A 16,432-nucleotide genomic window follows, 5' to 3' on the forward strand; every position below is an offset into this window, starting at 1 on the left:
TAAAAACTTGCAATTTAGTCGTGGCTTCCATTCTTTTTGCTATGTTTTCAGTTAGCTAAACTAAAAACATAGTTTTTAAAACAGTTCACGTGCCATTTGGTATTTTTTTTAATCCATAATAATGCACCTATCTTACAAAGTTTTATTCTTAAGATAGTTCCTTAGAGATTAATATTACAAACAGATCTATGTCATATTAAAAAATATCTGTGTAATATTCAAGGTCTTATATTAGCAGGGAATCTAATTTAAAAAATAAAAATCATGCTTTGCAACATTTTGATATGGTTATTTTTTAATAATATGTCTGGAATCTCATAAATAGATTACTTAGTCCACTCTTGAAGTAAAGTACCAACAATGCAATAATTTTCTTGATTTTTCATAGAAGTACTGGATATGCAGATATTTAATGCAAAAACAGCTTAACAGATTTGAATGATAATTAATACATAAAGTATACTCTAGAACATAGTCAAATATATTCTAGAATTACGATATATTTTACCCGAATTTACGCGGGTAACACCGTGGGATACAGCAAGTTTATGATAGTAAGCTCTTAATGTCTTTAAATACATTTAAGAATCAGTTTTTATATAATTTTTATCGAAACAATTCGTCTGTAAGAAATACTGGCATTGTTATCTAACGTTCATGTTTTTCGATTTATTTTTCTCTCCAGACGTGCACTTACGTGATAATAGTCTGAGCTGGCTTTACAACAATTTAATTTTCTTGAAATATCTTTCGCTATTTTTATTTTCATGTTTAGGTTTGCTGATGTTGTTACTTTAAGTTGTTAAAGCTTGTTTCTTTGTTATTGTTCAGTTAAATGTTTTATCTGATTAACTATATAATCAAGTTACGGCAGCTACTGACATTATAGTTTTCACCAATTTATTTACATAGGACTCCACAAAATATACAGTTAACGGATTTAGCATAAGGATACTTTACTTAATGTTAGTTAAGAATTCTAAAAACGTGATTATCATCATCTGGCGACTAAAAAGCTTTTTGAAAAATAAGCAATAAAAAATAAAAAAGTACGGTTTGTATTTTTTATAGAATCAATGTTAAGTAATAATGAAGTTAAGTTAAACGTAAATACTTTTTAGTATAACCAGGTTATTGACTCGCAGGGCATTCATCAATACTGGTCTGCAAGAAGAAACGTGTGTCCACTTGAATTAAAAAAAAAGAGTTTTGATTGAAAGTTAGAACATTTACAAGATGGACGCTCCGGATTTTTTTATTTTCGATGAGACAATACTTAATAATTTAATTAATACGTATGATATTAAATCTTCACTCACTGTACAATTAAACTATATTCTAAACGTCGGGACGTTTCTGAGCAAAGGTGTATGAGTTTGGTATTACATAAACTATTTCATAGAAATTTGAACTTCTATTTTGTTCCTTTAAGAGTTGAATTTCGAAGAAAACCTTTTGTATTTTATTCTGAGAAATTTCAAACTCTCAGTGTTTATTGTAATAACAGTTTACATAATGTTCGCCTTGTTATGTATTGTATAATAACTTAAAAAAGAAACCGGTTAGTAAACTTATATAGGTAACAACCAGTACATGTCGTTTTTTTCTGAGATACATTCAAAGTATTAAGTTGCATTATAAACGTAATCATTGGCATTTAGCCATTTACAACTAGTCGTTCGTAATTATTATGTCTCTTTTTTTCCTTTCTTGCGCTGCAATCTGTCTTTACTTCCTTCATTAAGCCGTTTGAACGCAAGAACGTAACAAACGGACAGATATAAAATCGTTATCTTTACCAAAAAATCAACAAAGTTAAGTATTATCCTTTAAAATATTGAGTATTACTCATAATCTTAACCACAGACAGGTTAAGGTTCAGACGTGGATATAATGGAAGTTGTTTCAATTTGTTATGAAATATTGTCTATATTAAATTGTATCACTTTACATAGTACATATACCCGTTACCTGCTTTATATTTTTATACATGAATTAAAAGTTTGTAAAATATTAGGTATTTTGAATGACAGATTAGGTAAGTATACTTATATGATAAAAAGAAAATATATAGGTATTATTCAACATTTTAATATGTTTCTACATTGTTAAAAAGTATATATTTTGTATTCTTTTTGCGTATACACAGCAGAGCACACTTATTGAGATTAAATAACTATTTGTTTATACAATTCCTTAATTGTACCAATAAAACTTCTCTGTATTAACGATATGTAGCACAAGGAACAGTTTTAATGCAAAGAAATCCTTTCCGCAATATACATAAATTTAAAAATGTGCAGAATTTGTAATTTACCAAATGTACACATAGATAGGCAAGTATGATATTTTACATTTTTAGGTTGATTAATTTTATCAATTATCAAAGTATATTTTAAAAGTATATAATAATATGTTACTCTGCTTAGCACTAAATTAATATAAGCATAACAACGAATCTTTAGTGCTGTAAATTCTTGTTTCTATAAGGTAAACATAATAAATAATTCAGTATCACACATTCATCTTAACCTCAACAAAGACTTGAAAGGTCTTAAAGCAACCAGATACAGTCGATTGAATTCAAGTGAAATGGGAGTTTGCGATTACAGGTATTCCATAGACGCAACTTGCTCTTGAATAATAAATAGAGCGTCAACTAAACAGCAAGTTCGTGGGCGGCGAGCATGTATTCAACGCCTACGACAATTCCTTATTATCTCCCTTTAACGCAATTTTTAGTTCTTTATATCCATTTTTGTAATGTTCATGCCCACTCTAAAAGACTTTGCGTGTATTCGCAGTGCGCATTCTGCAAAGGTTCGTGTTAAATAGATTAGTGTCTACCTATATTACATACTACAATAAATATAGGTAGTGCTGAATAAATTTTACAATCTCAGAGTGTAGGTCTGCGAATTAGTATTAGTCATTAAACTATTCCTGTAATATATTAAGAAAGGATTCCAACGTTCTTCCGTTCACAATAAATGAATAAATTTGATGAAGTGAATGTATATATAATAAATTAAATATCAATTTTATCACAAATAAGGATAAATAATATATGTATAACGTATTATTCGACAGCTAAGAAACCAACGTTAAAAAGAAACTGCATTGAAATTGTGCTGGCACAGGTGTTGGTATTGAAACCGTAGACATAGACGGGCGTACATAGTAAAACTAACTTTTACTTTGGTATTAAATAAAGGCACACTTATCAGGTATTATATTATAGGTATTAAAATTATCTAAAAGCTACAAGCATTTATTATGTTTGTGTTAAATTATACTCAAGTTATTAAGGCTATTACTATCGTAAGGCAAAAAAAAATACCACAAGTAGGTATTATATGTATACTTCAAATAAATTTAGGCGGTCATTTTTCTTTCAAGGATCCTCATATATTGCTTATTACTGAATCTCCCAAAGGAAATCATACACTTATTGACGACATCTCAATACCATTCCGGGTTTGTTCTCAAAGAGGGATTCAATAGGTGCTTAAGTAACTGGAATATAATTTTGAGGGACATCTAAATCTGTCAAATGATTTGAGTTTACCTGTCATGTGATTAATTAACAATATTGTATGATTATGTAAATACGAGAATTGATTAAATCTTGAAATAGCTTTGCCACTGATATGCCATTTGAAGCTTATTAACGATATATTTATGTATTATATATCTCCGTAACTAGTAATTAGTATTATCTAAAAATATCTAGAGACCACTAGATTTCTAGATTTTACATAAATCTTTAGTTAAATCATTAAGTGTTTAGTAGTAATGAATAATTAATTAAATATTAATTATGAAATAGTAACTAGCAGTCATTAATATTTAATTCCAAGATTATAAACCATCTGCCCAACATGTACCACACAGTATTAATTTAACAAATACATATTTTTCTATAAACTGTATATATTGAAGGCGTCATAGGACATTGAGTTAAATTATGCCAAGATATACGTACCTATATAAAGTCTCAATATTAAGAATTCATTAAATATATTTTATGAATACTATTTTCTTGTAAATGTACACACGACCAATTGTATTTAACTGTTCTAAGTTTGAATTTAATAGTTGATTAAATCTAATATTTGGTATTGAATCTATGGCCTAATTTAGAGGTAAGTTTATTGACATTCAATATGTCTTGTAATAACTTAGTAGACGTGCTATATATGTAAATATACATGTAAGTATATAGATCAGAGTTACGACTTCTAATAAAGAGGGCCGTCAGCTTGTTTTCTATTCCAATTTCACAGAAAAAGGTGAAATGGGGATGAGGAAAAAATACAAGGTTTAGTTTTCCGCAGATTGAGATGCTTATAACATCTATTTAATACTTTTTCTAGTTATTTTTTTAAGAGTCTACGTAATATTAATTTCGTAATCTTGAAAATCCGATAAATTTAAATAGCTTTTAAAGTATTCTCAAGAACTTCGAAGTCAATCGGATTAATAAACTGCCGACGATTATAGAGCTCTGCACTGATTAGTATAAATGAGATCCACGGTTCAGTTCTCAGTAGGGGCAATTTAGATTACGATCATTATGAAATTAATGTAATTGTAAGTATACTGGAATTATACTCTTTTTATGTAATTGGAATGGCAAACGAACTGAAGGCCCGTATGATGGTAAGTTGTAACTATCCCCACCTCTCTGGCATTGCCATTCAGATGGATTAAGATGTCACGTCTCCTACTGTAATTTACCTTATATTGTAATACATACCTATCAATCTTTCAAACCGAAACAGAATAATGCAAGCTGTTTAGCGGCGGAAATAGGTGAGACTAAGATTTCACCCAGACGTCAGTTTACAGTATACCTTGATAAAAACTAACTCATTTTACTACAGAGTGTCGGTGTATTGGAAAATATAGTTTTGTTGGGTTTTAAAATTATTTTTAGTTTAATGCTGTTTTCTAATGTTTATTTTATTTATTCTTACAGACTGCCATCGAGAAATACCGCGCAATATTTGTGGTAATTCTGCATATGTATGTATGGAAGTCTGTATACATGCCAACAAATATAATGTAATTTAAATAGACTTGAGATTTTATGAGACTACTTAAGTAAAGTATTTTGTTTGTGTTGATTGTTGCGGAGTAATTATAATACATAATTTAGATCCGACAATTTGCATATATTCAACAACGAAATTGTTTGCATTTTGTAAGACGTTATTGTGGTAGAAATTTTACATAATATTTTATGAAGTAACCATTTAATGCTGTTTACTCCATAAACATAATAACGCTCTTTTATATAATAAATATGTTGGTTTATAATTGCAACTTATAATTCGAAAAGTCGTGAGATGGAATGTGAGTGAAATTGAAAACATCAATTTTAATTGTGAAGAGAGCTGATGGAAAACACTATTAAAAAAACAAAATGAAAATTTGTATTGATACTAATTTTCTATAACAAAAGATTCTTAAAATTTAAAATATTACGTTCACGGTACATAACAATGTTAAATCTTCATATCAATGCAAATTAAAATGTTCTTATATTGTTAACGGTCTGCCACTAATTACGTACGAATATCAACCTTATGTCTTATAAAATACGTAATTTTAAAATCAAAAAGCCTGTACTCATAGCGATACGTAATTATAAATATACACTGAATTACACAAGAAAGTGAAACCACCGGTTTACCAACAAACCCGGTCAATAACAACAGTATTGCATCGTATTTAGTGCACTGAAAAACATCCAAGTTCGCTTATGTAAGTTACACTTTGCATTACGTCTATAATTAGCATTAAATAGTAACAAAACACTTACCTTGACATTGCGTGTCTTTTATTATAAAAAGCAGGAACGCTGTGATTGTAACGAATCTCCAGCGGCGCCGGCACATTTTGTTTAATTAATTTTCACCGGATCATTGATACGATTGCTTTCTAGAAGATTTATAAAAGTTCATCGATCGCTCTCCGAGATGTGGTGAACGCCATGTTTGGCAATAGGGAAATTTGGCACAGACATCAATTAAGTTTACACCATGTTGGCAGCGCTGTTACATCTGAAACAAATAACATTATTGTTAAATGTGAGTTTTGAATAAATTCACTACTTATTAGTAGTAATAGTAAATTATTGTAAGATACACCAGAATTTATCAATAATAAAATTACCGCTGTTATATTTATTTGTTAATCATTTATAACAAAGGCGAATTCGAAGCTAATAACATATTTGTAATCTAAAATGCTATTAGAAATGTTGAACATAATAAAATGACAACTTATTAAATACAACAAACAATGTAATACATGTCTAAGTTTGATATTACATTAATATGTAGGGATAATAAAATCATAAATGAAATCAAGCACTCAAGAAAAATAATTTCCAATCTGTGAAATATTATCAGAAAATGAACTTAAATTTTAATATATACTATTATTGTACCCACTTCAAAGTTATATCGCTATAGCAAGACAAATGAACTGAGAGATTGTCAATCAGACCAGATTTTATAAAATTAATATCGACAATAAATACCGACGGTTTAATAGAAAAAATAAATCACAATTCTTATCCAACGCCCAGCTTCCATGAATGGAAAAAATTATCGAATAGACAATATTTATAATTTATTGATATTTTATGATTTTCTATTATGCTGATATAATTTGTGCTCATTGTAAAATAAACTGATTGCCCCATCCCAAATTGAACAGTCAGCTTCTGGTTCTGTAATTATGAGCGTACCATACCATAAACCCAATCAGTAAAATGAGCCTGCCAATCGGGGATATCGGGAATAGAAACAGATTTATATGTAGGTGGATAGGATATTGAAAACTTCTTTTTCCCTTATCCAATTATGTAGGATCGACAGAATACATTTACCCCAAGTTGGCGAAGCTTTTGGCAATGTCATAGAAGGTTTGTTATGGTCTTACTTAGTTTACATATAGTAATGTTTTTACGTATTAATCATTGGGAGAATGGCTCCTCGTTTTTTTACTTTTTGTAATATAATGAAATCGCAAAATCGTGACGAGAAAAAACTCTGTGCCCTTTAGTCTCTTCAGATTTCACGTAAAAACGTTGGAAGGAATTAAAATAAAATTTTCACACAATATGTCCAATATATGTAGGTTAATATTAGAAAAAGCTGAGAAATACCCAACAATTATTTGTCAATATTGTTCAATACGCTATCTGCTGTGTTAAATAATTTATTACATATAAGACGTTTTACTTTTATAACAATCAATAGATGGCGCCTACAAATGCATACGAGCACGAAGTCGCAAGTATAGCTGGTTTATGAATAAAATTCAATTTACATAATATAACAGCATATACATTGTTTGACTTAAGCTATAGCCTCTCTATCTATATAACTCTATCAATACATAAGATGTTATTATACAACACATTTAAATTGTGTCCAAGTATAAATTAAGAGAACTAACTCGACTATGGACTAATTTAATCCTCGCCTGCAAATCTGTGGACGCTTGGTAAAGTTTACTCTAGAACTGAGTCTATCATCAAAGTATTTATTTGAAAGCTTAATTAAATAGCTACAACTCGTTAACTTTGGGAGGGTAAATAGTTGGTCTGCTCGATATATCCGTGAATATGTATTTAGTCTCGTACTTAATCAATATGCCCAATATCGGGAATCCCAAATTGATGTTTAAACCGAGACGAGGTGTCAGGTGACGGGATAACTTCAGAAATTAGTTTCTGACAACTATTCAAGTTAGTAATAGCTATGTACTGTTAAAGATTATTGTATATCACGTTGCCTTAGGACAAGTTGTGGCACGTTCTGTAACTTTATGAGACAGGTTTGAAACTTGCTTCGGTCTATACATATCCGCACAGAAAGCCGACGTCAAATATTATTAAGGTCTGAAGTTAAATCTTTTGGTTATTTAATGGAGTGTGACAGATTATTGGACGCATTATTTGACATTTACTCAAAATAATCAAAACATAATATAAAAGACAATAATAACATAATTCGTTCCAGTAATCCTGAAGAAAATAGTAGACACAGATTCCTCTATTTTTGATATATTTGTATATGGGTCAATGAGCCACGAGTTATTTCTTGTGAAATGCACAATAACTAAAATCCTGAATATATTGAATTTTAAATATGTATATAGTTTATAATAATAAATAAGATATTGCCTCGTCTCTATCCCATTATTTTGAGACTGGCGCAGTACCTATGTCATAGTCTTCTAGAAATTAAAATATAATTGTCATTACAGCGTTTTTTATTTATTTAGTAATAATTATGGTCAAAATACCGAACTGCATAACTAAGCATACATAAGATAATTATACATAATATTTTTATAATTAGTGAAACGAAACGTGTCGTGACGTCACAGATACGTCAAGACCGCAAGTCGCGTCTCTTTCGTGAAAGCGGCACGTTCCGGCTCGCAGAACAATTTCTCGTAAACACGCTTCACATTGTGACCATGCCTTTACGTCCACGTGCCCTGACGCTGTTTGCTTTTTAAAATCTTTAGTTATATTACTTACATAGGCGCTTTTTAAAATTTCATTAGTTGCATCAAGTCTTGTAGACTTGTATGATATTTTATATATCTACTAAAAATATAAAATTCATAGTAATTTCAGATCAAAATCGTAAAATGGAAATATATTTCAAAGGTTTGTTACACAAAGTCTACTTGAATAACGACAAAATGAATACGGGCCGATTCCGTCAAATCAGTAATTTCATTCTTTAGACGTTTGCAACTGATTAAAATCATTAGAAGTTTCTTATTATTATTGGCTTTTCTTTTGTTTTATGTTAGACATCCTTATTTCACTAATTTTAGTTATGGTTTTTTACAACAAATATTTGATAATAAATCAGGCCAGTAACTAAAGCCAATGATGGTTACTACAATTCAATTTTTGTTTTTTTAGTCATCGTTGCCAAAGTCATTATGAAAGCATCTAAATGTTAAAATTTTGTTTTAAAACTCCGTAGCTTTTGTAATCTTTTAGCTCTTACGTGCACAATACGAATGCAATACACTCATACTGTTATGAAATAATCACTGTTTCAAATAATATAGCTAGTCATCAAAAATTCCAATTTACGAAACTATAATTTGAAGAATTTCGAAAGTATCTTCGTCTTATGGGAAAAGACGACAACAGGACAGGAATATTCATGGAATTAGTGTTTAGTTTATGTTACTACAATTAGAATACATGGGTATGGCTATAAGTGCTGTAGTCACGAATATTATTAAAAAAAATAAGATTAGTAGTATTTTTTTATTAACTATTCACACCACAAACGCTATATCTATTCTCAAATTTGAGAGTCAGTTACATTAAATTTTAAATGTAATATAAGCAGCAAAACAAATATAGCAAAGTTATGTGTGTGGTTACAAAAAACAAGGAAAACAAGTTGATCATTTAAAACAATTAGACAGTACAATTTTCAATATTCATGACATTCATTAAATAAAAATAGCTTAGATATATTAGGCATATTATGGCAAGCATATTGGTTCCATAGCAATTATTAACAAAATTAAAAATTGATTTTATTCTTTGAAATAAAATTATATTTTTTAGAATTCTTACTTCAATATTTACTAGTATTGCCTCGCATTTATGTTTAATTTATTGTAATTATTATAATAATATTAATACCTTTTAGCCTCGTTAACATTTATAGCTAACGGGTAACAATAAGAACTAATCAAGGTCTTTTAAATTATTCTCCAGAATAGAATAGAATACATACAAATTCTTTTGTTCTCAATATTATTCAAATAAATGTGTTTTAAAGAAATATTATTGGAACTTCCATTACTATGTATTCATATAGTTAATCTAGGTCAGACTTGTTGTTTTTATGGATGATAATGGAATGATGCACTCTATTGCGCTAATGGCTTATGCTGGCGGGGCACGAGTGGAGGATGATAAAATGAGCATGAAGTCAGGTCAGTTAGACCATCTAGGCAAATGACAATTTACCACGATGGTTTCCAGGGGGAACCGCGTGGAGGTGTACCTGACATGGTACATTGCTAGCAATATAGTTAATAGTTCACATTACTAACAATCCCCTTCCCCCTTAGACTAGGTATGAGTGATAGTACTTGGGTTGTAGGAGTGGACTGAATGTTATGTATATACACGTACCCTGTAATTTCTAATTCCAGTTGACAGACAAACGTATTACTGTCTATGTTATTAATATTAACGATACAATATTTTTCACTGGCGTAGTTACGGCTGTACCCATAAAACACATTCCATAAAATCCAGAATAAAAATGTACTAGCCTCTAACACCGCAATTTGTATTTATATGTTGCGTGGTGGTTATTATTTTACAAACGACTACAAAAACGATCTCAATTTAATTTTCATATTTTCTTAGACATTATGATACATATATTATACAATAAAGTCCCCAATTATCAACAGATTTGGACGAATCTTTTGAAAAATACTAACTGAAATGTAAATAAAAACAAGGAAAAATACAAATTATATTTCCTTCTTTTGGTATCTGGTGTTTTTGTATTTTTAATTATTTATTACGATAATTTGGTCAATTTGAATGAAAACGTAGTTTGCGCTAGAATCGCGTATGGGATCCTTGCATTATTAGCAGTTATTCCATTAACTATACTGTTACGACCCAATCTTGGTAATAAGTTCTCTTATGATTATTTATTTATTATTTTAGTAACAAACACAATGTCGTAAGATCAGAGTAAACAGCGTCATAAAAAAGGCTATTGCAGAAGTAATGTTCGTAATAACGGTGACAATTTGTCCAGATGAGTTAGACATACTGCAGTTATACAATTTACGTAATGTTTATAACGTATGTGTATCCGTTGGTAACATTGACTGCTATATTTTTAATATTTTGCTAAGTGCTATAAATTTTACGAAAAGTTGCAAGTGTCCACATTTTTTTTTAACTGGCTAAGAGTGTCTAAGTAGACAAACAAGATAGTATATAAGCAGGTTTTGTTGTTCAGATTAAAATCATAATTTTTTTATTTGATCTGTTTATAAATAGTTGTTTGTAATTATCCATAGATATATTTTAAGTTTCGATACCTATTGTAACTTAAAAAATTTGACTATCAGTACATACGTTTTTTTTAAGTTACGTATATGTACAGCAAAAAATAGATAATCTTTACATTATAAAATGGCATGTTGGCAACTCAGATGAGTTAACACAAAGTATGTATAAACAGATTATATTTTTATATAACAGATTCGATATAGATTTTTTAGTTATTTACTCATGATGACTAAGATAAGTATATATTTTTAACTTTACATATTATTATTAATTAATATTTAGTTTCCTAGGTTTAATGCATAGATAGAACATAGATTTAATATTGCAAATAAAATAATTAACGAGTAATTAACCAAATTACTTTAAATCAAATATTTTAAAGAATTTTGGTTATATTTGAAAGAGTAATAGAGCATACATAGAGCGTATTATTAAAATGTTGTTTGCAGGTCTCTTTTTAAATGTGAACCATGGGAATATGCAGGATTTGGCTCGCTCCGCATGCAAATGCTTAATGTCTTTAACAACGCTGTTGAAACGTGTTCATTGTCAATTATGTGGGCTTGGACACGTCAATAGGGAGTGAAGTGAAATTTTTAATACCATAAACCATAGAATTACATTGAATCAGGGTAGTTACTGTTATAAACTGTGTTAGTTCAATTCAGTTCAGAAGTAAACGTTGAAGTAAAAACCGTCTTTTATTTAACAGTAACTTCGATAAGTTCGATAGTAAAATCAAATAATGTCGATACATTATTTGGTTTTACTGGATTATGTACCTAATAGATTTTATATTCAATACAAGATTATCTTGAAAAATAGTTCAGATATCTTTTATTTTAAATAAGATTATACGACACATAAAATTGTACGCTTAATATTGAAAAAGAAATATAAATTTTATTTCATATCAGAGGGAATTCCGGATGAAAAGGCAAAGTTATTCAAAGCGAACGTGGAAGGAAGCTGGTACCGAGAGCTATTTAGATTGAACTATCATATTTTAATGGATCGTGTATTTACTGAGATTAAGTTTAAAGTATATTGAATAATGTATGTATAGTTTTTGAAAACTGGTTGAAACAAATAAAGTAACTTATAAAGTAATACGCTATTTAAAAAATACAAAAAGACAACCATTGTGAAAATACACTCCCCTTCGTACAATTTATATTTTATTAATTTGTAACTGTTTTTAAATAATATAATTATAAACAGCTACAAATTGTAAAATTTTATGAAAATATTCTACAAGTTTTAATATTTTATTTAGGAATCATGAATAATAGCATCGAGATTCAAATAAAAAATATCTAAGTTGGTTTAAGATGTCATTGCTTCGTGTGTTTATTTTAAAAATAGGAAAATAATTATTCGTTCTCCAAAATTTCGTATTAAATAGCAGAAATTGGAAATATCCTCATATAAGAAATAAGTTACGTATCATACAAATTTCTAATAAATTCATCAAGTCCAGTAGTAACGTGTTTTTATTGATCTGCAATGTGATATTTACCAAGAAAACCATATCGATGTTTATCTTAGGAGAAATGAAGCATGGTTGAGTAACAAACTAGGTGAATGAACCATTTAATGTTCGTAGTTGGCTTACTCTACTAAGTACTAATACTCATTTTATTTTATCCAGAGTAATAAATGAGGACAAACTTAGCCATAACTTAGATAATAGTCACTATAAAAGATACAAAATAATTAACTGGCAAGATTAGTATTAGTTAATTTTAATATACATTTTTAATATTCTAAACTTTTATTAAAATTATGTTTTTACTTATTTATTATACTCCATTTAGGTGACGAAATGTTTGACAGCAATATGTCGTAGATAAAATTTCACGGAAATTTTAAAATATAAGTAATTGACACAGTATACAATATTATTACTTACTTGGGTACCTTTAAAGTTCAGTGAACTACTCTACTTGGTCACTTGGACATTAGACAACAAGCTTTGCCCACATTGTGAATGTTATGAAACATTCTCACGGTCGCCTCATTGTCATTGTATACCATATTTAGGCCAAAAAATAGTTAATATCACTATAAATTATGAATAATTAAAACTAGATTTCGTTCATGACTACACAAAACTGCAACTAATTGTGGTGGTCATTACGATTCAGTTTCGGATAAAATGCCCTTCTTCAATAGAGCACGTAAGTAAGTATGTTGAAATAACGAACAAACATGTCCACTTATTGTTGAAAACTTTTGTAATAATTGACAAATCAAGGCACGGTGAAAATCTGAAATTTGTTAATATTATAAAATATAGGTTTATTTTATAACTTGATCATAGCCTAAGAAGGATTTTTGAAAATTCTCATGGGAACAGGGCTAATGTTATATATAAAAAAGCTCCGATATCTACGTCATATACCTACTATAGCCCGACGGCACTTGTGGTAGGCATTTGACTCATTGTGTTAATGTTTTATAATTTGAATTAAATTAGAGTTATTCCTTCGTAATTATAATTCAATGGATATTGTTAATACAATAGCATGTATCTACTTGTCATTTAATATTAACATATATCTCGACATACAATATACAGCAATAGTATTTACTTATTCTATTGTTATTTGTACAGAAAATAAGTTGTTCTATTTTTAAATAATTTGAAAACAAAAGAATACAACAATAATTTGCAATTCTATTAGCATATAAAACATTTTTATAATGGTTACGAATATTTGCATGATATAATTGTAGAATGTATATCGTGTTACTCTGATTACGTTTATTTTTACGTGCGTAATGCAACGTATAAATATTTTAAAATAACGTGTTCTTTGTTATGAAAATATGCTTCATTAGTACACGTAACAATTGTTAATTTACTTATTGTAGTTTCCTTCATATAATAACTTAAATAACATACAAAAAAAAATAAGTAAATCAATCAAACAACTCGAAATATCTCTAATAAATTCCTGCTAAGAACCATCTCTATCACGTCAGCTTTCAGACAAAAAACTGAATTATAATAGAAACGATGGATGGCACAGACAGACAGAAAGATACACAGACTCATACAACTTATGATATCCTTCTTTATGCGGCCGTGGTTTAGCATAGCTATAATGGTAATATATGCTTCCAATAATCTATACAATATATAAAATTATGATTTTTAAAAACTATTCTCAAATTAACAACTTTTCACTAAATGCATAGATATATATAGATAGAATTAAAAGAAATTTAATTTTAAAATTTTTTTTGTTTGTCTGTCCGCCTGTTTGTTTTTGCCAATCTTTTAAACAGTGGACAGATTTTAGTGTGACCTCTACTCGCAGTTAGCTAATGTTATAACATTATAAGTAAAATATACCTATCAGGTAGTACACCTTATAAGAAGTAACTGAAACAACTTTTATTATGTTTAATTTATATAAAAGTTAAATTCCTCGCCGTCGATGTTGCGGGTACTTACACAATATAAATGACAATGTACCAACATTACTGACATTTTAGTTATGTTAATAATACTTTAATTTATAATTGTGCAGTAATAAAAATTGTATTTATTATATTGCATATACATGTCAATTTAACAGTGTTAACAGCTTTGAGTAAGTAATCAACTTACGAGTATATGAATAAGAATAAAATGCTTTGAGGTCACGATGACCATCAATGACTTAATGACTTCGAGGCGCCTCTTTCAGCCTCTTTACTTAAGTGAAGGTCCCTTTGACACTTTAGATTCGTTATGTGGCACGACTCTTCAATACACACATACTTAACGGGGAAACGTTATAACATTTTGACAAGGTATACCTATGACCTAAAACATCGTTTAACAGTTACATAATAGTATTTCAATGTCAAATTAAACAAAAAGGAATATGTTTCGTAAATATTTTTCAGTTGATAATTTTCATTAGGTGGGCCGTCAATTCGTTTGTCTTTAAATTTACTTAAAATTTACAAACCTGTTAGGAAACTAAATAAACAATATTCAGCTTCTGTATGTCCATATTTTACGTTTACAAGGACTTCCCATGAACTCGTTACTGTTCCCGTGAGAATAAGGCACTGTACCTCCCGGAACAGCATTTTAACCATCGTTGTTGATTTCTTGTGAATATATCATGACAGATAACCTAACCTAACCTAAATTCATTCTTAATCCATTATTTTCCACTGGTACACTACCAGTTTACCTTTTAGCGTATGACAAAAAGTAAAAAGAAAATTTAAAGTTTTTGTATTGGCCAGTACTAACATTATATTATGATTTCATGTTTTAATTTGAAGTACTGCAAAATTTCGAAATACATTTTTTATAATGTAATAAGTGTAGATTACTTTACTTAATATGAATTTAGATTCTGTATAGTTTGTTACAAACAAGTGTCAGTGTGAATAGTTTAGTCGGTCCACTATGCATGGCATCCTAACAATATTGTTAGCAAGTTGAGACAAGCGTACAATTGAGTTCTAGAGTACGGTAAATTGGTCGCTTGTTATACTCCAGACTTCCGACGAACAGAATACATAAACTGTTAATTTAAAGGACTTAATAGATACAAAACATATTTACAATAAGATAATAAATTACGATCCCATGCAAGTTTAAATATCATACTACATTATTCTGCCACTTTCGCCAATGTTTTTCTTGTTAGCTTCTTATATGTACTTAAAAATAATATTTGATGAATAGGTAGTAAGTGATTTAATCCTAATAAACCTATTTAAGCGTTTCTTAGCCATAGCTAAAACGGATTTATAGGTCGTGAGTTAGAATTATCATAATGATAATATTCTCCCATTTCCCTATACATAATCTGATTATGTAGTAGAGTAAAAATATAAACTGACTTCAGACTATATGCTTACACCTGTAATATAATTAGATACATACTAGTTTTTACCTGCTACTACATCCGCGTTCCTACCATGCAATTATTAATGGAATGAGACAAATAGTAGGCTCTGTCCTTATGCATTGTAGACACTGTGTATACAAGTTTTAATCATAATTAGCTATGGATATATTTTTTATTCCAAATTTGTATTTAAATCCATAGTTCTTGTTATTGTACATTTTCATTATACTTCAACTTCTTGAGAATTATCGTTCTTATATAAAAAATCTCCGTATTCCTAATATTTTCTTCTATTTTTTAATTCCCTATACACATATAAACATATAAAAACTACAACAGATGAAGTTACCGATTTTAGCTGACCCAATACAAAATGCAATATATCTATCCGTTTGAGTGCACACTAACGTTTACTAATTCACTGCATACAACTAGAGCGTAATAAATTCTCGATGGT

At 29.0% G+C, this 16,432-nt stretch overlaps 1 protein-coding gene across 1 annotated transcript in view; it reads right to left on the reverse strand.

Annotated features, from left to right (window-relative positions):
- LOC131844379 (mucin-2) overlaps window positions 1–16,432 on the reverse strand; it is a 57,684-nt gene that overhangs the window by 15,428 nt on the left and 25,824 nt on the right. Inside the window, exon 2 of the mRNA XM_059193249.1 lies at window positions 5,828–6,068. Within this exon, the coding sequence (XP_059049232.1) occupies window positions 5,828–5,903 (76 nt within the window). The 5' untranslated portion in view covers window positions 5,904–6,068. The remainder of the gene's footprint in view (window positions 1–5,827; window positions 6,069–16,432) is intronic.

Source organism: Achroia grisella, unplaced genomic scaffold (genome assembly GCF_030625045.1).
Source record: "Achroia grisella isolate CSIRO2021 unplaced genomic scaffold, CSIRO_AGI_Agris_v1 utg402, whole genome shotgun sequence".
NCBI classification, from domain to species: Eukaryota; Metazoa; Arthropoda; class Insecta; order Lepidoptera; family Pyralidae; genus Achroia; species Achroia grisella.